Raw genomic sequence first — 25,972 nt, 5'->3', positions numbered from 1 at the left:
GCTTATTTGTGGTTTGTATCCCGAATTACAATAGGATATATTATTCAATGTTTTCCTTCTGCAGGGCTAGCATAACAACAGTAGAAATGGAAAAGAATCGACATACTGACAGATTTCATCGACAAAATGGCAGATTTTTATTGTCTGTCACTTTGTCTATTCTTCCGTAGAAAGAAACCGTTTCTATGGTGACCATGCTACGCCTGTTGTTGGAGGCTGCACCAGCACAGACAGTACCTAAACAAAAAGTTTTGTTCGATATTTGACGACGTTTCTGCCAATATTCTGATATGACGTGTGCATCAGCGCCCTCTGCTCTGACCTTTGCGTAATATTCCCTATGAATCTCTTTTACTGCGTCAAATTATAAGTAAAGGAGCTTAACAAACTGACCTTTTAATTATCCGACTATAGAGAATTCAAAATGAAGGCTTTTGGAGAAAGTCGGCTTGTTACCAAAATTAAAGGCCGTATAATGAAATTCTACTCAAATTAAGCGACCCCTATGTCTCATGCTGTCTCTATCATTTGGCTTAGAAAGGACAGTGATGACTGACAGTCTGTAAATAAGCCGTAATAAATAATTACTAGTTGCCGCCCGCAACTCCGCTTTGCAAAAAAATCGTTTATTGCTCGGATATTCTACATTTTTCTGTATAAATAGTATCGTATGTACTTTCGCGGGACTCAAAGTATCTCCATACCAAATAGCAGAATCGGTTCAGCGGTTTGGGCGTGAAAAGGTAACAGACAGACAGACACACTTTCGCATTTATAATATTAGTATGGATATTGGATAGTGTTGCTGAGCTCTAGCAAAGAATACAATTGCAACGGTAAGATGGATAGTAATGAGAGGGGGGTCCGGACCCCCAGGGCACCCCCTTATACTATACGCTCATGATTCCAGAAGTGCCAGGTGGTAGTAAATTAATGCCATAATATATCACTACCGGGCAAGTGAGACATTAATACAAAATAGTCTTTAAACGCCCGTTAAATCTTAACGACCACTTACACTGGGTTAATAAAACTTGAAATTAATTAAACCGTCCATTTACCCTCCGTTTATGACGGTTCGGCGTTTAGGTTCGGTCGCCGTTCACTTCAAACTGTTGACCATTTGTAGAGATAATTATATCTCAAATTGTATCGTTTTATGGCCTGAAGGCTCGACGTTGAGCTGATGTATGGCCATGATTGTCGACGTCGGTCTTGAGCGATCATAATATTATGCTCTTCTCGCTTGTTATAGCTTCTATTTGCTAACATGGAGCTGAAGCCGCATGAAAACACCTCAGGTATACAACGGGAGCCACAGCCCACAAAACTTAACCGATTTAAGCTATCAAGCCCCATAAGGACACCGGTGACCGCGACAACAATAGAATAACAATAGATTTCCAAGAAACTGCGATCGAAGGATTAATTACAACAAAATTGGCTAAGCGCTGTATGACTGTATATTATGTATAAATGACCGTATATTATGTCAAAGAAGTCTATATATATAAAACTCAAAGGTGACTGACTGATTGACATAGTGATCTATCAACGCACAGCCCAAACCACTGGACGGATCGGGCTGAAATTTGGCATGCAGGTAGATGTTATAACGTAGGCATCCGCTAAGAAAGGATTTTGATAAATTCCAACCCCAAGGGGTTCAAATAGGGGATGAAAGTTTGTATATAATAATACTTCTAAACGCGAGCGAAGCCGCGGGTAATAGCCCGTTGATTCATAGACAGATTCCGGACCTACGTAATTTGGTCGTTTTGTGTCAAACCCAGCCGACATATCGCGACTTGAATTGACGTAACTCGACCAAGTAAGGTCCGTCAACTGCCTAGGAATCAATTTCTTCGACGGTACAGAGGACGCATCAGTCACACTAGAATTATTTAAATTAAGGGGGCGACTAACCCAACATTGTCGATTTTATAATTCATCTTTATACTTGAAAATAAGCCCCAAATTGTTTCATTTTCTAAACATAGATACTACATTATATTTCCAAGAATTTGATCTGAGCGAAAACACGATATCATAAAATTTTCTCGAAAGAAAAAATTACAAAGATGCATGTAATTTTCACGAAATTTTCATATTATATTGCCATAACCGTGCATTAAACTAAGTTAATATTTTAACACATTGTATAAAATTCTATCATTGAGACCAGTGTCTCAATGATAGAATTTTATAGAATTTTAAACTCGATAAAATATACAACATTTTAAAAATCCACTAGGTCAGTACCTAGCGGAATTTTAAAATGTTGTATATTTTATCGAGTTATTAAGAAAAAACAAACTTGGCGATGATTCCGCGTTGTCCTTTTTCAGATGGCATATGAGGGTGAAGAGAGAAGGACGATGTTTGATTTTTTGGGATAGTCGCCGTCTTAATATGAATTACAAATCAGTTTAAGCATACAGATTTAACAGACAGAACTTTTGAATTTATTAGTAACTATGGATAATCTGCTTATGCAGGAGTTCCATCTCTGAATACCACATTATTTATTCTGTACCCGTGCAGCTTCCTACGATGGCTTCCCATTGTTCCTTCAATCCACTTAGGATCAGACAACCGGTTGAGGTTACTCGAGGTTAAGGCACAAGTCAGTTGTGGAATGGGACAAGATGGACGCTCAAAGCAAAAAGCACGAATACAGAAGGATATATAAAAACAGATTGACAATAGGGTATTTCTCTCTTGTAAAGAGTTTTCTTTGAAAGTAGCAGCGCTGAAAGTGTAACTTTAAAAAATACTGTAAGATATGGCCAAATTCATAATTCATGACGTTTTAAAAGAATCAGAAAACAAGAGAAAAGCAGGAAAACAGGGAAAATCATTTTATGGCAAAACAACGTTTGCCGGGACAGCTAGTATTATGTAAAAAAAAATGTCTGAATGCATATCACGGCATATTACTCATATAGTATGTAGAAGTCATGGACATGCAGTAGTACTTAACTATAGTGAGAAGTTTTCCAAGCATAAGAGCGCGCTCAGACGTGCGCGTGTTCTACTATAGCATATGGGAAAACACGCGCGCGGCCTGCGCGCAGGTTAGCGCGGGTTCAGCGAGTGCCGCGCGCATGTTTTCCCATTCGCTAATAGTAGAACACGCGCAGAACACGCGGACGTCTGAACGCGTTCTAAGGCTGCGTTTCCACCAGAGATGTGTTGCAAGGACTGTATTTTTGAGAACCAATAGAATCGCTTCATTGACGTGAGCTTGCCATGACATCGCTCAGCGCGGCGATGCTATTGGATCTTAAAAACACATTCCTCGCAACACATCTCTGGTGGAAAGACAGCCTTATTCAGAACTAACAAACTTATTGCCATTATAGTTTTCCATCAGAGTTCACATGAATTTTATACAAGCTAACCTTTCAATGCACTCTGAAGTTGAATATTGCAGAAATGTTAACTAAAAAGTCGATGTTTTTTCTGAAGACTGTACAGTAGAGTAAATATATAAAATATTATTTCTAACCGACTTCAAATAAGGAGGTTCTTATGTTCGGCTGCATAGTTTTCGAAAATTCTTTTATCACAACGTTTAAAACGAAGTCGCATTCGACTCTCTGTCCGAATAAAGTAATGCTGTTATTTAAAACTGCGCAACAGATTTTGATCCGGTTTTCTTTAATAAATAGAAATGATTGTACCGAAAACCGGAAAACATCCATAATAATAATAAATTAAAAAGACGGTTCAATTAAGAAATTTTGCAATCATGCAAAGCCGGGGCAGATCGCGCTAGTAAGGTAGAAAACAAAAAGTATCCCTACGGACGAAATGTTTGATGATTTAAAAATGTACCTTCATTATATTGTAAGTACTTATAAGAGGATTGATCTGCATAATGACGTCACTCTTCCAGAATATTCGCTCGGAAATTATAATTGGGGCTGCTGATATTCACACAGACATTGATCAAGATAGATACCGCATGTCGCTCCATTTGTATGAAAACGAGCGTGCCACTTTTTCATAGCTACTGGGTCGTACCGATGATAAGAAAAGTGCCCATTATCTAGGGCCTAGATTCGAGGCCAACGTTTCTAGTTGAATTTCTACAGCTCAATACGGCACTTTTAGGCATTTTCAAAATTCCGATTGACGTCCGATTCCGATAGCAGACTAAAGAACAGACTTTCGAAAGACGAGCATTGCTCGTCAGTCCTCGTTTGGGAGCGCGATATGGCACGCGAAGTACATACACATGCGGTATCTATCATGATCTATGTTTGTGGATATTCAGCATTTTAGGGTATCGCAACTGTTTCACATGCATAAAACATAAGTTCGAAATTAGTCATGAATAATGAGGCTTAATGAGCGTATTTATTTCTTAAATCTAAAAAAAATACTAGGAATTAAATAATGCACAATAGTAATAATATAATAAATTATGATGCGCATTTTTATTTTATCCCGTGGCTTCGCCGCATTTACTATTTAAAGGAGATATTACGCACTACTAGTTTATATACACAAGTCATATCAAAATATTATCAGAGACGTTGTCAAACGTCGAACAAAACTTTTTGTTTACTGTCTATGCTGGTGCTGACTGGTAAAACAGTAATTACATTCCACAGTGTGATAAAAACTTCGATTTTGTTTCACCGCGTTTTTCTTTCAAAATACTATAGTTGATAGCTATATAAACATTAGAGTAAAACTCCGAGATCGATATTCTTTGTAGTTATTTTTTTAAAGAGTGTCAAAGTTGGCGTTTTTCCGGGTCAAAAATTTGCATAAAAATTAATTAAAAAAAAAACTGATCAAGTAACATTAATTTTGTATATACCAATTGAACAAGCACTTAATACTTTACTTTTTCTCCGAATTTGGTTAACCTACTGTGATCAATTAGGGAGATATTGATTTATTTAGTAATTTTAGTTTTTTATTTTAAATTTGGCGATTAGATCGAATTAGAAAAAGTTTTAAGCATGAAACGATAGTGTGAGTAATCCTTTATCAATGTTATCAAAAATCACACTCTAATAACCTCTGTGTCAGAAGTTATATCGTATTTAAATTTTTTTTTAATAAAAATTCGGATTTTTGTACCTAAGGTTGTCACTAAAGGTGTCTTGTTTGATTTATCCGGTTGATACGCAAATTCGCAATCGATATCCTATACAAAAAATATCAGGATCACGTTTAGGTAGGTCTAATAATAAAAAAAACTAAAAAGTGAAAAAATATGACGTAAATTAATGATTTTATATGCTCAAACAGTATCTAATCAATAATCACCTTCTGATGTAGTCGGGGAAAATAAAATATCAACTTTAGTGACAACCCTAGGTATAAAAAATCCGAATTTTTATAAAAAAAAATTTGAATTGGATATTACTTCTGACACAGAGGTTATTAGAGTGTGATTTTTGATAACATTGATAAAGGATTACTCACACTATCATTTCATGCTTAAAACTTTTTCTAATTCGATCTAATCGCGAAATAAAAAATAAAAAACTAAAATTACTAAATAAATAAATATCTGCCTACTTGATCACAGTAGGTTAACCAAATTCGGAGAAAAAGTCAAGTATTAAGTGCTTGTTTAATTGGTATAAACAAAATTAATGTTACTTGATTAGTTTCTTTTTTAAATAATTTTTATGCAAATTTTTTAACCGGAAAAACGCCAACTTTGACACTCTTTAAAAATATCGATCTCGGAGTTTTACTCTAATGTTTATATAGCTATCAACTATAGTATTTTGAAAGAAAAACGTTGTGAAACAAAATCGAGGTTTTTATCACACTGTGCATTCTATTAACACACCAGAGATTTTTAAGCGTATATCATTTTAAACGAGGCTCGAGAGTCGGTCACCTGGCATTAAAACTTTAACCCCCCTATAGGTGGAATTTTGAACATTTCCTAATGGATGCCTGATGCCTATAGCATATGAGGAACGTGTGTGGAATCTCGAGAGTCGCCTTCAGTCGTAGGATATCTACGTGGAACGTACTAATAAAGCGTGCATACGTGAGCGTAAGGCATAAGGGCCGGTACACAAACACGATACGACGTACCACGATGCGGCGGCGTCGTTTCACGATGCGACGTCGCGTCGTGGGAATCTACGACTAGCTTTGTAAAAACTACGTCGCGACATCGTAACGTGCCACGATACACGGCACGACGTTGCGTCGTGCAATGTTTTCATAATAGACGCAGCATCAGCATAGAGAGTAAACCAAATGTTTTGTTCCACGTTTGACAATCATCATGTCGGATTATTTATTGTATTGTGCTAGTGGCACCCTCTCCTCCGACCTATACTTAGTATTCTATATGCAGTCTAAATACCGCGTTTGGGTCCTGAAGTTCACTTTACAAGAAGTCGTTAATCCTAATTTCGGTGACGTGTGAAATATTCGTCTAGGATTGATAGAATTTTCCCACACTTACTTAAATTAAGTTAACAATATTAATAAAATAATTGTCTAGACTAAAAATTTAGTTTATCTAGCGATAATTAAAAAAATGTATGAATTTCACATAAATATGTGTGTTGCTGCAGAAGAGCGTTCAAGCTAACCACATTTTCATTTTAACCACAGTTCCGGTAACACTCTTGCATTTTGTTGCTCAGTATGGCGACTGGCGAATTTCCAAGAAATTATTTCAGCTAAACATATTACACATACGACAGTTTTTCCCGCTACGAAAACTATCTTACCCCTTTTCTAAGAGGAAATGAAAATTTCACACATCTCAAATTGAAAGGCAGTTTTTATTCCCTAGGGGATGCTATAAAGTGTTTCTAGATGTGCGTTAAGTAGACAATATTGTTCTTTAAGATCGAAGAGTTAACTTTGGGTTTAATTATTTTCTCTTTTTACTTCTTCCTTCTTTCTTGATATCTCTTGTTGTTTACACAACAATAAATATCAAGAAAGAAGGAAGAAGCAAGAAAGTGAGGTAAGATATCTTAAAACACATTTTTACCCTGACAACCCATTCATCTTCGATATAGCACTCTTTCTAAAGGAAAGGCTTAAACTTAATAATAATCATATTTATTGTAGAGGTGTAGAAAAACAATGATTAGTCAAATTGTCAAGACATGAAAGAGTTTGGCGCAGCAAACTAACCCAAATTCTCGATAATGGTGTTGAAAAATACGTGTCCGTACAATTATAACTCGAATGTAAAATCGTAAATATAAACAACAAACACAAATATCACAGCCTTCGGATATTTAAAACAATGATAATGATTATATTGTGTTTTAATTAACTACTCATTGTAATTATATTATTATATTATGTTATTTTACTACTAACAACATCATCAAAAATAAATTATATTTACTAGATGACCCGGTAAACTTTTTATCACTTCCCTTCAAATATAAACCTTCCCTACCTGCCTAGCATACGCCAACGAGATATCTCACTCTACATGTTTTCTCGATGTTTGAATTTTGATGGCTTGTCTCTTCATCTGTATTGACCCTAGCATGACAAACATTTTTTCTCGCGTAGATTTATCATCGAAATAACACATTTTTATAGAGTTTTGTCGAGATAATGTCGAGACTTTGACATTATGAGACGAATAGTTTTTAATTATATCGAGAGTGAGATATCTCGTTGGCGTGTGCTAGGCAGGCTGGACTTTTACGAATATTACAAGACTAAAATTTTAAATTACCCAAATTGATTCAGCCGTTCTCAAGTTTTAGCAAGCCTAACAACATCTAAAATGATTTATTCAAAGATTAATCAGACTCGATTTATAATATTATTTAATTTAATAATTATGCGGCCGCCCGAACGCGCGGCTTAGCGTCTACACCTCGAGATCACAAGCAATAATTGTAGGTAAATAGTTTTGTCCACATCGTGCCTTTTTTCGTTCATCAAGGGCATGCGTCATAGCGCAGTCAACAGTGAACGTGAGGCATGCCCGTGACGCATGCGCTCTGACCGTATCCAAAACTTTCGCTTAGTTCTATTTTTTCTGGAATTTCTTATGACCAAATAAGCCGCACATATTCCACCCAGTAAAACGTTCTTGTCGCACAAGCTGATACTGCATCTGAATAAAAATGACAATGTTTGTTGGCGTTGCGTTCGTTAACGCATTCAATTATAGAAAGCGCCAAACGAAAGTTGAATGACGAAAATTGAAGACGAAAGCGCATAGTGTGGACAAAGCTACGACAGCGCGACCGCGCCGCTATTTAAATAAATCGTTACATACATTAGCTTGTGTTCTCGCGGTGCGGCGGCCAAACCGCGCGTTCGAGCGGACGCATATTATATAAATCCATCATTTCGCATTTAGTATGAACAGAGACAAGACATACATAGACCGTTGAGACCCATATAAAATTGCATTACGAGAAAAAAAGCTAAATCTAGATGGCGCAGTCATCACATATTTTCTCTATGGCATGAATGACAGATCAACGTGATACTGTCCGTATTTTTGCGGGCGGCTGGTCCGATGAACGGGCGGTGTGCGATCATAAATTAAAAGGTAATTGGACCCGCCCCTCCTCGTGAACCCGACGGCCGACTATACCCACTATAATTAACTATCTATTCACTCTGAATAATCTCTGCTAATATATTAGCCATCTTACTAATAAGAATACACGGCGAGATATACGAGGTTTGCTTGTAGAGAAGACAGAGGATTTTGATTATACGAATGGTTGTTAGTTATCTCTATTCTCTAAACAAAAATGTATTAGTTTTTAAGTTATTAATGTTGTCACAATATGTTGTTGGTGTATCTTTAAATAAATAATAAAAATAATAATAAACACTCACTGCACTATTCTCTATTCGAATTTTCTCATAGGTAGAATATGATACTAAGTAAACTGGTGGTATTATGTCAAACAAGCCTAAATGAAAGTCTATCACGAGTCGTGATAGACTCTCATTTAGGCTTGTCGTGATTCACGACAAGTACAGGATAACATTGATATGACAGAACTGAACCAAATAACGTAAGTCTAAGATTTGTACATAATTTGTCGCAGAATATCAACCCCCTAAAGCTTTTACAGTTTAAAATGTCCTAAAATAGGCTTTTCAGGTCTGAAACATCAGCCAAATGTGTAATTTAATTTGGGCCAGTAAGCGCATCTAACTTCGTACGTTTGTAAACTAAAACTTTTTATTTGGAAGTTAAATTGCAAACCAATTTAGTTGGAGCGGGAATTTTAGCTGAGCAATTCATCATGGCATACAAATTGGCGGGGTTTTTGTGCCGTTTCTGGTGGTGGTCATTACTGTTGCTTGTGGTTATGGACTAATGCATTTTTTACTCTCCGATCTGGTGGGTCAAAATTAATGCCCATTTTCTTAGGATTTTAACGAGATATATTTATCGCGGGCTTTGAGCGTGGCGACCGAATCAAGAAATTCCGTAACGAAAATAAACCTAACACCCCCCCACTCCGACCGGCACAGCGGTGCGGCGTCGAAAGCCGTGCATCGTCTAACGTCTTTTCAGTTCGGCAGACTTCGGCACGGTATTTGTGTGCGTGTGACTAGACGTATGCGAGTTATAATTGCATAAGTTGATAAAAAATGCTATGCAATGGCTTTACCGCCGCAATCCCCGAGTACCTCACTTTTTTTTTGTTACTGACGCTTTCGCTAACGCAGAGGGTTCCCAAACTTATTTTGTCTACCGCCCACTTTAAGAACAAATTATATTTTAGCGCCCCCATTGTTTCAATTTAAAATGCATCCAGATAAAATAAATCACCACCCAAGCCTGTACACAACGTCCCCAATTATTTTCGGGGTCCCACACCGCCCCCCTTCAGACGTTCAGCGCCCACAAGGGGGCATTATCACCCATTTTGGGAAAGGCTGCGCTAACGTCAGACAGGTAACTATAAAAAAAAACTCAGAAACAGGGCACGATTATTATCGTGCCCTGTTTCTGAGTTTTTTTTAATAAGAAATGACTGATTTGTTTTAGTACTTGCAATTTCATAAGGAAATTGACTAGTCACCATTAGCTTTGTCCACACTGTGCATTTTTTGTTCGTCAAGGGCATGCGTTATAGCGGAGTCAACAGCGAACGTGAGGCATGCCCTCTGACCGTATCCAAAACTTCAAAAATGACAATATTGGCGTTGCGTTCCTTGACGCATTCGATTATTGAATGCGCCAATATGAAAGTTGATGACGAAAATTGAAGATGAAAGTGCACAGTGTGGACATAGCTATTCAGACTCTAAAAGCACTAACACCAAATAATGTACCTACATACGTAACAATATTATAAAAAATTTAGGAAGCAATTCAGTGGCAATCCAGCGCTAAATTGGATTACTGGATTGGAATAATGTAAAAATAAAGATTTTCAGGATTATTTAACAAAGTACATAATAATGTTGTAAATTGTAATTCTTAAATTTTACTCAATAATTTTCCACTCAAAGCAATGTCTTGAGCTGTTGAAATTTTGCCAGAGAGGGTTCGTTTCCTCCGGCGGTACACCCCTGTTCAATTACTGGTCGATAAATATTAAATCCATTGTTAAACGAAGGTTTACGGCGGTTCCACATTATAAATAATATACAGTAGACCAGCAATTTTTCTGCGTAATAATAATTTTTAAGGCAGTTTAAATTTATTTTAATAGTAACCAAATTTTGACTGACCGATGATAACACATCTACATATAAATAAAAATTACTATGTTAAAGCACAAATCAGTAGGCGTGATAGTTTTTCCGTAAAGTGTACCACAATAGTGCTCAATTTGTGGGTAAAGTAAACAAAATGTTCAGGTTGTGGGATGTACTAGGGCTCGCTTCGCTCGCCCTGATTAATTACCTTCATACTAGACCGCCCGAAACTAAGTAAGCACCTACTATGTCGGATGTTCATAAAACTTGTTCTTTAATTTAATAAATTCCTTATTATGCGAGTTTTATTTTAGAGAAATGACTGAGTTACTTTACTGTATATTCTTACATTGTGGAGGAACTGCCTCGAGATTTGAACATTAACATTGTCAGTTCATAACCATTCAATTAATCCTAAAACCGGGTTTGATGCTTTCATCTTTGCTTCCTGTTGGGTCAATTTTGTGCTGACTGGATGAATGTACCATACCACCATCACCACCATGGAGGTACGAGTAATGAATATATATATATATATGTACCTACTCTTCTAAACTTAATATAGTATAATTTAGACTTAGTGCAAGCTACACGCTGGTTCATCTCGCCGGGCTACGTAGACATTCTGAAAAAACTCTTCGAAATTGTTCTAAAACTGAGATATATTTAAATATGAAACAATTTTTATATTATTTTAAATTCATTTTAGGTTGCGCTCTCGATTTGGCATTACTGTTCACCTATCACCTTACTGTTCACAAAGCTACTGTACAAATATTATGGCTGCAATAAACACATAGGTTAGTAGTCGACACATTCCCAGTAATTATCTAAATAACACGTCCGTTATTCGGTCCAGCTTTGCTTCATGGCTAATTAACTTTTCACATCTAGAAAATAAACTTCTGCATCGTCTTAAAATATAGCTACTAATTAATTAAATGGAGTGTCTGTTTGAAACTTTAAATTAGAAGCTTTTTTCTCAATGCATAATATGAACAAAACCGGAACCGAAATGTCTGGCTTCGGTTCCGTTTCGGATAATACCATTGATATAAGAAATTGGCTAATACGCGTTTACACTAGTTGAATAAAAATATTTTTTTTAAGCTAAGGCTTCAAATAATTTCGGCCAAACTTAACATCTTCGAATTTATTTCACGATGAAGAATAACGAGAAAGCCACGAAAACCTGGTAAACGAAGCTCACAGCTGTAGACAAAGACAAGCAGAAGTTTACTTTATAAACATTCGGTGACTCACACTCAAATAACATCAGCTGGATCGGTTTCAGTGCTTGCAACCGTTAGCGTTGATATACCACATATTTGGACATCGCAAATCGCAATAGTCAATGCGAAATACTTTTTTTATTTGTTTAAAAAAAATCTTCATAGATGAACTCATAAAAATCGTGTCAAGCAGAAAGGCTTTCCAGTGCTGATTTCCCCCACATATTTGTTCGATAAAAATTAATTATGTATCAAGTGGGCTTGATGGAAACTTACGCAAGATTAAATCCCTTGTTAATAAAAATAATTTCACTTCGCTTTAACCTTATTTTTGTGGCTGTCTTTATTGTTATTGACATTAAATACAGAACCACTCCGTAGCCAAGAATCCCACCAAAGTTCTACAATTAATATAGGATGCGAAATGTCGCATTTTATTTATTTATTATTATACAGCTATAACCTTATAAATAATATAAATAATGAACTTGAAAAAAAAACAATATCGAAGGCAAAAGGCGTGGCCAAAAATTTGACCCACTTCGCTGCCATTTTGACACTTAAGGCGTAACTTTTTCTTCAAAGATTTTTTCTGACAAATATACGAAGTACAACATCCCGAGTTAGAAATTATTTCGGGTGCGAGGTCTGTATAATAATGGTACGTCGTCGTCGCAATAAACAAGCCCGGCACTCAAACGACAGGAACTGAGTTGGCACGAGCGCAGAGCGAGACACTCACAATTGATATCAAATGCGATTTGCATAACATTGCACTGTAAATAAATATGTCTAAATTGACATATTTATGAAAAAAAAAACAGGGTGTAACAAAACTAAGTGATAATACTTTAGGGTGTGTACATGTTCCTTGTAGAGAGTTCACTTTTGTGTAAGCAAGGGCCCGAGGGTCACGAGTTTTCCCATACACCCTGTACAGGAGTAACTAGTCAAAAATTTAGATTTATTAGGTTTGCATTATTAGATTTTTTAGGTTTGCATTTGCTGAAACTTTCGAACTTTCTAACTCATATCAAAAACCTTTGAAACTGGGCTTTAATCGTTTTAATTTTTATTAATGCACTAATTAATAAACTATTGAGTTTTTGAGCAGTAGGTAGTTTGGTGGCACCATACTTAATATTAAATAGTAAAATATATTATAATATTATATACTTTTAAACTTATTTAATAAGTAGATAGCTGTAGTCTGCAGCAATATCATACTTAGGTATTATGCATGTGCAGTATGAAAATAAATATGAAGATTGTTTTACATTGTAAAAGTTTTCTGTAAACTAGGCGCTGCGAACTAACCCAAGCGTAAAACTAAACAAATTCTAAGCCCAACCAAGTAAATAGAGAAAGAAAACACCAGTATATGCAAGTTTTAGCCAAATGCGAGATACGAATACGGTTGCGGTTACAAATGCGGTTGCGGATACGGATGCTTCTGGCTTAGCTTCCTGTCCCCGTTCGAGTACAGTCGCGCTGTGTTGTGATAAAAGTTTAAATTCAATTATGAAACACTTTTATTCGCGTGTACAATAAAGCCTTATAAGACGCGTTAGGTTTTTACATGGTGTCTCATTCTATATAACACAACTGTATAAAGTTATAGTTTGTACCTAAAGAAGTACATTAAGAAGCCCACGGAATCGTAGATTGTCCGTGGTCAAAAGGAATTTACATGACCTTCCCCGAAGTCAATGTCACGCTCATCAAAAACGATCCCAGTTGTTTCGGAGTCTATTCGACGCAAATAAACATTTACTATATAGTCACAGAATACAACTATCTATACATATTATGAAACAAAGTCGCCTTTTTTCTCTCATGTCCCTTTAATCTTTAAAACTACGCAACGGATTTTGATGATTCTTTCAGTGTTAGATAGCCCATTTATAGAGGAAGGCTATATTTTATTAGGCTATAGGCTATATTTTATCGCGCTAAGACTAATAAAAGAATGGAAAAAAGCGGAGGAAATTATTTGTAAGGGCTTTTCTCGCGAACTACTGGAGCAATTTTTATGTTATTTGGCACAGATAAGAAGTAGACCATGTGAAGGATCATAGGCTATCGATTAAAAAAAAAAAAACAGTGGCTATATATTTTATACCCATGCGACGCCGGGGCGGGTCGCTAGTATTAGTATAAGTAGCTAAATGAACAATAACTAAGCACCTAGCTTTAATTATTTTGTTTGCCATCGATGCGTCTATGATGATGGACATCGAAATACAATGCAGAATAGAACGATAACTCTCATGCAATTGAACCGCTCAAGTATTATTCCAGTTATTGTAATAAAAACGTAGCTAGAGCAACGGGAATAGTGTGACTGACGAATAGGACAGCCAACTAAAAATCTGTCTTGTCCGTAAACAAAAAGAGGGGGGTTTTCGACGTGTCTGTCCGTCTGTTTTGTGTGTGTTCTTATCTATGTTCATCATCATCCCGCTCATTGCTGAAAAACTTGGGTTTGATTTGAGTAATAAAATTTTTTGAATCGGGGGTTGTTTTTAAATTTCATTTAACATTATGTCGAACAATTTTTTGATTCAGGTAGTGTTCCATAGTATGGTATTTCTATGACGTGAACAACAAGCGGCTAATGATCTCTGTCAGCTTTGTCTGAGTTTGGGTTTGAAGTTTCAATTGAACTGAAACTATAAGCAACTGGAGCTCTTGAATCTCGGTTCAAAGCCTTTAGTCAAAATGCGTTTGATAATTTCGACGGCGAAGTTATAAGTCCAAACTCCAAAATTTATAGGATTTGATACGAGGCATCGCAAGCGCATATTATTTATTATAATATTAACTTCGCTGTAAATTTTATCGAATGTCTCTTGACTAAGAACCCAGTAGTGACTTGTGAGCCACTAGACCGATAGTATATAAATAAGTCTATGCACTATACTCCACTCGGGCTAACTTGTCGCTGGCGGTCATTGACTCCCTGTCAAAAACTTGTCATTTTCCATATAAACCGCGATTGACAATGTCAATGAAAAAGTGTCAGATATTGTCAATCGTGGTTTTATATGGAAAATGACAAGTTTTTGACAGGGAGTCAATGACCGCTAGCTACAAGTTAGCCCGAGTGGAGTATAGACGCCTATCGACATTTTATGAAAATACCCTACGAACTACGAATAATAAAAACTAAGGAATCGTAACTCCCATACTATTACCGTTTTAAATTTGGTTCCTTTTGATCTGTCATGTAACGTCAGCCTAGTGCCGCTCAAGGTCACCTAAATATTGCAAATGTATTGAAATGTGTACCTAAAGTACACTTTTTTGACAAGTATTGTGGAGCATGTTTTTTGATGGAGTTACTTTTCCTTAGTTTTTATTATTCCTATATATAGCCTACGAATAATAAAACTAAGGAAACGTAACTCCCATACTTCAACCGTTTTAAATTTGGCTCGTCTTCGAACACTAAATCCTGCGCGGTTATTGTCATTGTCATAGTTATGAAACAAAAATAATTGTCAAAAGCTGATAGTATTATGCAGTACACCAAGCACATCTACTATCACGAAGAAACGAGCACATAATTATTATTTTAAAATCAAACATTTTCCTCTCATACTTAAGGCATCGATAATAATTATAATATACATGTAATAATTATGAACAAACTTTGTACGATTCGGGCGAATCTAAAACTGTCCGAGCACCTTAAGAAGACGTTTTCAGATTACAAAAATTTATGTGCTAAATTATTACAGAATTGAAATTAAAAACTTACGTAAATATTGTAAGCAAATACTTTCTTATTTGTTTTTTTCGATTGAGCGTAATTTATTACATTATGTTTTTTCGTTTTGTTGTAAAAAAATCTGTAGCAAGAAATATGAGAATACCCATATCATTATAAAACATTTAGCATAACCTGGCTGACCAGACCCTAAAATTTCGTTTATGATTAAATTGTTACATCTTGCATAACACTGTCCATGGCGACTTTGTAAAAATTTTGTAATTATATTATTTTTTGATTATTGCACTTTTAGAATAACATGTAAATTTAATAAGACAAACACAAAGAGGCCAGCTTAATTTTATGCAAATACCTGCATGCAATGCATTCAACTTAAATAAGCTATCTTTTTTGGGTCGACAAAAATACAAGAAATTTAAACAATTCACTTACGGCCATTCCCAATATTTGATCTATCTCTGGTTTTGCCCTACTAGAGATAGGAATAGGTCACAATTGACATAAAATATATGTCTCTAATGTCTAATGTGAGCTATTTCTATCTCTAGTAGGGCAAAACCAGAGATAGATCAAATATTGGGAACGGCCGTTACAGATAAAAGGTTATTCCTGTATTAAAAGTCGTATCTGTATGACTTCTACACCATTTCACAGGGCATTTAGGCATTTTAACAACAAAAATATTGTAAAAAGCTACGTAAAAAGTAAGTAAACAAACCTATGTAAATAAATTGTAAAATGAGTTTGACAAAATTGTCATTTCAACCTGGTTGAATGTCACTCGAGTATATATACACGAAAAATGTGTACCGAACACATGCATAAATATGCATGTATTCGGGTCACATTTTGTAGTGTTTTGGTGCACTTTTTTTGACGGAGTTACTCTTCCTTAGTTTTTATTATTCGTAGACCATTATACCATTAACTCAATAAAGGAAATAAAATACCGCATAATATGTAAAAATTTTAGAATAAAATTCTTGAAATTGAAGGAACAAAACAATCATACTTACATATTATATACCTTAAGCAAATATTTTCATCAAGAGGTAACAGACAGACAGACACACTTTCGCATTTATAATATTACGAGCTTTTGCCCGCGGCTTCGCTCGCGTTGTAGTATTATTATATACAAACTCTCATCCCCTATTTAACCCCTTGGAGGTAGAACCGATCAAAATCCTTTGCCTACCTACGTAATCTACCTGCATCCCGATCGGTCCAGTGGTTTGGGCTGTGCGTTGATAGATCACCATGTCAGTCAGTCACCTAACACCTTTGAGTTTTATATTATCTATATATATAAAAATGGATTTCCAATTGTTAGTAACGCTAAAACTCGAAAACGGCTGAACAAATTGGGCTAATTTTAGTCTTAAAATATTAAGTCCAGGGAAGGTTTTAAAGTGACACGAAGTTCACCGGGACAGCTAGTAAAATATAAATATAGACATAGATATTTGTATGTATGTAAAGAAACACATTGAAAACTTTGTTTTGAAGGTATAACAGCTTTCTTTGAGCGTATATAAGCATCATGATCCCTACGTGAAGTTATCTTGACTGAAACTTGGCTTATGACTCTTGTAATTTTGTCGAGGAAGAGTTGATACGATAATATGGGAGCTTAGAACAAAATGTTGTATCTAAGAGGCTGAAACTCGTCCTGAGGGAAATTTATACTTTCCGAGCTCCAGATACGTTACTTTGAATAATTTTAGATATTATTATAAAAAAAATATGCTAAGTAACTTGTATTTTGGGTGGGATATTCAAGGGACGCAATTGGGAAAATTAAGTATATCCACTTCCATTTAAAGTTGTATTTTTTTTATGAGATAAGGGGGCAAACGAGCAAACGGGTCACCTGATGGAAAGCAACTTCAGTCGCCCATGGACACTCGCAGCATCAGAAGAGCTGCAGGTGCGTTGCCGGCCTATTAAGAGGGAATAGGGAAGGGTAGGGATGGGAAGGGAAGGGAATAGGGTAGGGTAGGGAATAGGGGATTGGGCCTCCGGTAAACTCACTCACTCGGCGAAACACAGCGCAAGCGCTGTTGCACGCCGGTTTTTTGTGAGAACGTGGTATTTTTCCGGTCGAGCCGGCCCATTCGTGCCGAAGCATGCCTCTCCTACGTATTAAATTACCTTACTTTCTTATTAAGGTGTTTGCTGATCTGTTTTAAACTATTTTATTAAACCAACATATTTTTATCGCGCAACCGAATCAAGAGATTCCGTAACGAAAAAAACCTAACACACCCCACTTCGACCTGCGTTGCCGCACCGATGTCCCGGTCGGGAGAAGATTGCGCGACGAGCAGGGCATACCGGAGGGGTTAGTGCGAGTTTTATTCGGTCATACGCATCGAGCGCGTAAACGCGAATTTATATGGGATCAAAGCAGTAGCCACGTTAGCCAGTAGATGGCGCTGCTTTGATCCCATATAAATTCGCGATTACGTGCTCCATGCGTATGATCGAATAAAACTCGCACTAACCCCTCCGCTGGCCAGCGGTGGCGTAAGAGTAACATTCTGCCGCGCCCTGTAAAACTCTGGAACGAACTGTCGCCAGCAGCATTGCCGGGCCAATACGATCTGCAAACCTTCAAGAAAAGAGCGTATTCCTTCAAAAGACCGGCAACGCACCTGCAACTCTTCTGATGTTGCGAGTGTCGCGCGAGGGCAACGGTAGTTACTTTTCACCAGTTGACCCGTTTGCCACCTTATTTTATGTAATAAAAATGTATTTGAGGAAGGTCTTTGCCCAGCAGCAGTACGACAGTTAGTTTATTAAAAACGGAGAATTCGAAATTTTATTAAGGGACGGCAAAGTCAAATAAGCGATGAGTTTGAAGAAAGAATGGAGTATAATTAGTAGAGTACACGGACGTAAAAAAAATAGAGTAGATATCTAATCTAGTAAAGGTAGTTAATATCTGATATACAAGAGACAAGACAAAGGTTTCCTCCCATTTTAGTGTAATCTTGGCTGCGTTTCCACCAGAGATGTGTTGCGAGGAATGTGTTTTTGAGAACCAATAGAATCGCTTCATTGACGTGAGCTTGCCATGACATCGCTCAGCGCGGCGATGCTATTGGATCTTAAAAACATTCCTCGCAACACGTCTCTGGTGGAAACGCAGCCTAACACTGTGATTAGGGCTGGCAGTTCCACGTAATGTGACAGGTACATGTAACGTTATGACGCGACCCGCCTCACGCTGTCGGGGCCAGGTACACCTGTAACTAGCAGTTTCCCTCAGTATAATATTATAATATAATATTATTATATTATATAGGTTGAATGTTTATTCCGTTTATACAGAATGAATATGCTCCCGAAAAGCAATCTAGACAGTCTTCAAGTCGTGACATTCCTAGTTGAGAAACAAAGGGTACCACCAAAATTGGGCTAATTTAAAAGTGCCGGCCCACTCAAATAAACCCATAATTTTATAATAATAAATTAATATAATTTGGAATAATTTTTATTGGTACACCGAAGTTCTAAATCAAGTCTTCGAGTTTTTATTCGGGTCTTTCGCTGGTAATAATAGAACTATCTACACTGCGGTTCGAATCCACTAATTCAAAAACAGGTCTTCTCTGTTTCGAACCGCGGTATGAGTCGGGTAATTAAAAAACAATCCTTCGCTGTTTCGAACCGCGGTTCGAAAAACTGTGGTGTGAACCAGCGACAGACCCTTTTATTCAAGTTCCAACTATTTTTTGTAACATGTATAAGTAATAAAAGTTATTTTATTTATAACGAGCTTTTGCCCGCGGCTACGCTCGCGTTGTATTATTATTGTATACAAACTTTCATCCCCTATATGAATCCCTTGGGGTTGGAATTTATCAAAATCCTTTCTTAGCGGATGCCTAGGTCATAACATCTACCTGCATGCCAAATTTCAGCCCGATCCGTCCAGTGGTTTGGGCTGTGCGTTGATAGATCACTATGTAAATCAGTCAGTCACCTTTGAGTTTTAATTATATTATGTGATATGTCTACTTCAATATTTAACAATAATATTAAAATAAAATAAAAATTTAAAGGCCGATTTTTAGTAAGTATGTAAGTATATATAAGTATTTTTTGCCGCATCTTTTTCCTCATAATAATTACAAACTTTGCATTTTCAGTCGCAATTTTATTTGAATTTGAATAGGTATTTAAATGTAAATATTGGGACACTATTTTCCGTGTCAAAGTTCACATATGACACACAGCGTGACACGCGCATTCAGCCGGATCCCTGAATTGCAAATATCCTTCTCTACCTTTAATACTTTTAAAAGGTCGGTCGGCGATACCGCCTTTCGCAGAGACGTCTATAAAACCGTTTCCAGCTTATGTAGTTTCAGATTCATTTATACAAATACAAAACTGTATAAATAGGATTAAAATAAAGGGAATAGGGAATTATTCAGGATATTAAAATTAGAGAAGCATTAAAGTGGATATAGAACCAAAGTTTGTTTGTTTCTTAATAAAATTAATAACTTGTAGGACTTAAAGTTTCTTTATAAAATTAATAACTTAATCGAGTAAAATCCTAAATTTTCCAACAGTGAGCGAGAAAATGATGAATTATGGCTCGATCATGTCGGCTTTAAAAAAAAAATCGGTCAAGTGCGAGTTGCACTCGTGCACGAAGGGTTCCGTACAATGGTACGGAACCCTTTATAATACAATTTTTGTATGGGAGCCCCCTTAATTATTTATTTTATTTAAATTTTATTATTAATTATTAAAGTCTTACAGCTGCGTATTTTGGGAACATTTCAAGTGCCTACCTATTGTCATTATTGATACCTAGCAAAAAATGTTTGAAAAATCACGTTTGTTGTATGGGACCCCATTAAATATTTAATTTATTTGTTTTTAGTATATTTTGTTGCTATAGATCCTCTAATTTTTGTCGGGGGTTTTTTTTTTTATTATAAAATTGTGGCCGTCTATGGACTGTTCGTCCATATCCTTATCCTTATCCTCCAACTATAATTGAAATAATATTATGAATTTGAATTAATTGTGGTCCATCACGCCATGGACACTTTTTTTTTAAATATAAGTAATATATATATATATATATATATATATATATATATATATATATATATATATATATATATATATATATATATATATATATATATATATATATATATATATAACACCTTGCCACAGCGTCTCCATCAGTGTCAGTGTAATAGACACAGGTGTTAGTGTGCCGGGATATGGCTACAACTGCATGAGGAACGCTGTCATGGATTGCCAGCTTTCGGGACTTGGTCTGTATGATGATCACCGAGGGACTCGTTAATCCCTGAGCTTCATGGATTGTGAGGACGCGAGAGTCCGTTCCCGACCCATAGCCTGTATTTGTCCGGGGTTGAAAAGGTTTCAAATTGTTTAAAAATTATTATTAATGTTAATAACAGAACAGAATTACATTAGATTCAAACATAACATAATTTCATTATAAAACGGAACAGAATCACATTAATCTCTAATGATTAGAGATATTATAAGAACTTCATAGATGGATGCAATAATACTGCGTCTTTCCCGTCACTTTACAGGAAGTAAACAAAATTACTTAAGGCAGGAAAGCCAACACAAAAAGACATCAATAGATAAAAATAACAAGAGTGCTCCGAAACAAATGAAGCCCATTTGTCTTGTCAAGAGGCTAAATGGAGACGGCAGCAGACTATAGCCTTATTTGTAGTCATTCATTTTGTTTTTCATAAGCCAGAGATTCCCAAAGTGGGCTGAGATCTTTTTTTACATGGGGAAACTTTACGCATCCCCAGAGGATTGGGGATATCGGCCGGGGTATGTAGGACTCCCCAGTAGGGTCTACCCTCTACTAACTAAACCCCATGGTGCTCCACTCACCGCTCGAGGCAAAGTTGTGAATATTGTAGAACCTACCGCAACTCTGCCAGCGGTCGTCCACATTGTGCAGGCTGCAGGCCTGTCACAACTCACAAGGGCTCAAAAGGAATCATTATCTGGGGGCACGGGAGTGCTCCCTCTAAGATGAGCCAAGCGAAGCGCGCAAGGGCACTACCTACCTTTTCTCGATAATATATTCAGTATTCACATTTATTGCAAATATTGGGGAGCACTCAATTCCCGATTTTTGCAATAAAATAGCACTCAATCAGCACTAAATTAATAACGCAATCCCCTGTTACTTTGCTAACTTTGTCATGCTAGCTTTATGGACGTCTCAGAGGATCCTAACGATAGAACAGTCACTCAGGAGAGTTTCGCCAAAATCGAAATTAAAAACATGTAATAAATACACAACTACGAAAGAACGAATGCCAAAAATATCATTTCGCTTTGATATGACCTTAGATAACCTTAGGCATCATACATTGTATTCCTAATTCCCATATTATACACACAATGGTACAGAAATGGAGTCAAATGTTAGCTGTATGTCGACAATCACTAATCTAAGTTAGACAAAAACATGAGTACAATATAATAAATACAGTAGATCAGCTGCAAAGTAGATTTTTCAAATCAGGCGCACGCACACGTCATGATAAGCGTGATTTAAGTTAACTTTAAAAGCTAGGACAAGACGGAATCACGTCGCGCGTGTGTGTAATTGTCTCTTTGTTGCATGAATTTGATTTCAAGAATACGTCTGAGCTATGCTACTGTATTACATTTACATTGCACATATATGGACACAAATGGCTGAATAAGAAGACAATCAGAAATCTAAGTTTGACAAAAATATTAGCTCTTAGATAACAAATACCCTACAATATCCTATATCCGACAAGGATTCCCAGTTCAGGTCAGTGAACTTGGCAGGCATCCAGATCACTTTCTGTTGCAAACCACCGTCAGATTTAGACTACACTGTCAACGCTGTGCTAATTTACTACGCTACATATAATATTATATCCGGATTAGATTATTATTATATTTTATGGTAGATATTATATTGTATTTTTATATGTGGTGACCATTAAGAATGATAATTTATTTATATCGTAATACTTTATGGTTTGTCTTCGAATAAAAACATTTTCTGCATTCTTTTACCAGTGTTGTTGCCAATTCGTCTGTCTTAATTTAGTCCCTCTACATAACATTATAAACGGAAAGCACCTTTATTTTCACAATTTTATTTATATTTACAACAATTTTAACACGCTTTCATTGGCTTGGGCTGTACGTATGTAACGGAATCTTTGAGCACGATATTACCTATCTTCTGACTGCCTAGCATACGTCAACGAGATATCTCACTCTCGATATAATTAAAAACTACTCGTCTCATAATGCCAAAATCTCGACATTACCTCGACAAAACTCTATAAAAATGTGTTATTTCGATGATAAATCTACGCGAGAAAAAATGTTTGTCATGCTAGGATCAATAGAGATGAAATGACAAACAATCAAACATCGAGAAAACATGTAGAGTGAGATATCTCGTTGGCGTATGCTAGGCAGGCAGGTAGTCTTATTAATTCTAAACTTTGCATACCGTGTATTAAGAGCCGTGAAAAGCGTGTTTTAAAGTTTTTTAAACTATTTTTTACAACAATTTCTCTTTCCAGGTACGCCATGCGATGTCTGGTCGGCATCACATTGGTCATACTGATCGACCTGGTGGAGAACGCGCGTTCCCAGGAGCAGCCCCGCTGCGGGGAGCGCCTCAAGGGGCCGGTGGGGACGATCACCACCCCCAACTTCCCGAACCCCTTCCCCGTCCCCATCAAGTGCCGGTGGATCATCGAGCACAGCATCGTCAACGGCACCATATCAGTGTACTTCACCCAGCAGTACATCACCAGCGGGCTGACCTTCACTGAGTACATGTACTACGACGAGACGTACAAGCTGGGCGAGCGGCGCGCGCTCACCGTCACGGAGGAGAACATCACCAAGATCAAGTGGTTGCAGGTCAGTGATCGTACGAATTAGTGGCCCGATTTTTGTGCCTCGAATGTCGCTAACGACGGAAGCGATATCAAGGCACGTGATTCCGGTGCCTTGATATCGTAAATTAACGATTACAGGGTTAAATTAAATGACTAAACTCTTATACAACATATTGTATGTTTAATATATTGTTACTCGACAATGGACATTTTAATTACAACTATTCGATTTCTATACGACTAAATGTCAATCAGGCTTTTTGTTATGGGACTAATTTGCTAGTTGGGTTATCGATTAATATTAAAATTATTATAGAAATGACTTACTTTTACATAAGATAACGTAACGAATACGTTGTCAAACGTTTCTGCTTACTTGTTAGTTATTATTACAAAAGTTTTGTTCATGTCCCCAGGCTTTATGAAATACGAGGTTAACCAAAAAAATGCTAAGGCTGCGTTAGTATTATTGTAAGACCTTGTTGCCAATTACAAAGTAGGTAATATTTTACGAAAAACAATATTTCTTTCAAAAAACAAAAATTTTTAAAATCGGTTCACAAACGGCGGAGTAGTGGTCGAACATACAAAAAAAAAAATATCAACAGCCGAACATATAACCTCGTCGTTTTTTGGAAGTCGGTTAAAAATCATATTGTAGATCGACCCTCGTCGCCACAGTTATCGAATTAAAACATCAATTCGCTGCCAAATCGTAAAAAATGGGGAAAGTTTATCCGGGCGAGTGGCGCGGGCAAGTCGACTAACGACAACGACCCGTCAAGATGTCTTAACACTGTCCCCACTAATTTGGGAAGTAATTTACGCTGGAAATCAGAATTGATTTTTTGGGGAGATTAATTACAAAAAAGTTTATTATCGTTATCGTCCTATTATGGGACGAGTCAACGGTCAATAAAAGTGGCAGTCGACTTGGCGGCCTTGTGCACAAAAATATCACGATTTAGTTGCGTTAGCGGTCTACAGATCCGCACAAATCTACTTAAGGAGCTCGGGGGTCAGATTGCTCTGAAGGTGTGATTTGGCGATGCACAAAACCAATACGTAATTGAAATATCAAACAGTGCGACGCCGTATGACATTTCAATTTTGAGCTACGACTACCTTAAGGCGACGCCTTGATAATTTGGCTGTAGTGATATCGATTTTTCTCAGCAATGACTAAAGCTAAGAAATTAAAGTTCGTTGTCAGTATTCATCATGTCTTTGTCTTTGAATTACCCATAGCATAACACGATTGGTTAATTTTTATAACACAGAATAATCAATCAAAAAGACCTCTGTAAAAAAGGGGTTCCTATTTTGCCAACAGAGTGATTTAAGCTTCCAAAATTTGTACATAAATTGGTTCAAGCATACACTTTAATTTGCCCATAGTTTATATGAAATGTATTTATGGTTTTTAAATTACGCGACAAAAAACATTTTGTCGCTTACGCCCTTTCCATTTCCATTTCCTGTTCCGTTGCTTGTTTTCTATGAGAGGCTGGGCCGGCCTTTCATAGAAAACAAGCAATCTAAAACGTATGTATCCAACACGGTTTTTGATGAAATGAAATATCGCAAAAATACATTGCTTTTTTAAGAGAACTAGAGAATTTTGACGCCTAAATTCTCGTTCGGTGAAATAGGCGGTCAACAGTACAAGCAGGACAAATAGTTATCCTGCTTGGGACTTGGAAGGATACTATCCTTCCAAGTCTCAAGTTTAGTTCCTTTATGACCTGAAAACTCATCATCCTAAGAGGTAACAACAAACACACATTCGCTATCAAAAATTATAATATGAGCGTAGATAGTAGATCTACGGGGCTAAAATGGTCGCTTTGAAGAATCATGATCATCAATCATAATATGATTCATTTTTCTAAAATCACAAAATGCAACTCTGCTTGCAATTCTTTTCTGTATTTTTGTACTGATTTGACATTTGTCAGTTTGACAGTTTTGACAATTCATTTGCTGAATTGATTGAGAGGAATTGCTAAATGTGACCATTTTAGCCCCGCTAGACACGCGGTAGCGTGTCAAGCCAAGTTCCAGCATAACAGAACTGGCGAGCATACGTATAACACAAACCTTTTTGAATCACTCTATGTACCAGCTCTAGCTTTTCGCATCAGACAACACTGCTAGCAAGATTTTCAGGCATTTTTAGGGAAGATTTTAGGAAATAACAGGAATAATAATAATTATTCCTGTTATTTCCTAAAATAATTAATATTCATCGCTGCAGCATCGAGCCGGGCGCAGGAGGACAGTGACACAGTAAAGTGCTCCCCAAATTGGAAATTCGGCCGAAGATTGTAATTGCCTGATGGAGTTTATGGCACTCGATAAAATTGATTTGATAGCTTTGTTACTTCCCTCGAATACCTAAACCGGTGCAC

The 25,972-nt window shown here is 36.7% G+C and overlaps 1 protein-coding gene across 2 annotated transcripts in view; it reads left to right on the top strand.

Annotated features, from left to right (window-relative positions):
• Positions 1 to 25,972, top strand: part of LOC121726700 — a 222,231-nt gene that overhangs the window by 80,149 nt on the left and 116,110 nt on the right. For both annotated transcript variants that reach the window (XM_042114190.1, XM_042114188.1), the window contains exon 2: positions 23,238 to 23,583. In XM_042114190.1, the coding sequence (XP_041970124.1) occupies positions 23,238 to 23,583 (346 nt within the window). The remainder of the gene's footprint in view (positions 1 to 23,237; positions 23,584 to 25,972) is intronic.

This window comes from Aricia agestis, chromosome 4 (assembly GCF_905147365.1).
Source record: "Aricia agestis chromosome 4, ilAriAges1.1, whole genome shotgun sequence".
NCBI classification, from domain to species: Eukaryota; Metazoa; Arthropoda; class Insecta; order Lepidoptera; family Lycaenidae; genus Aricia; species Aricia agestis.
Note: the sequence above shows the minus strand (reverse complement) of the source record. Positions and strands in the feature narration are given on the sequence as shown.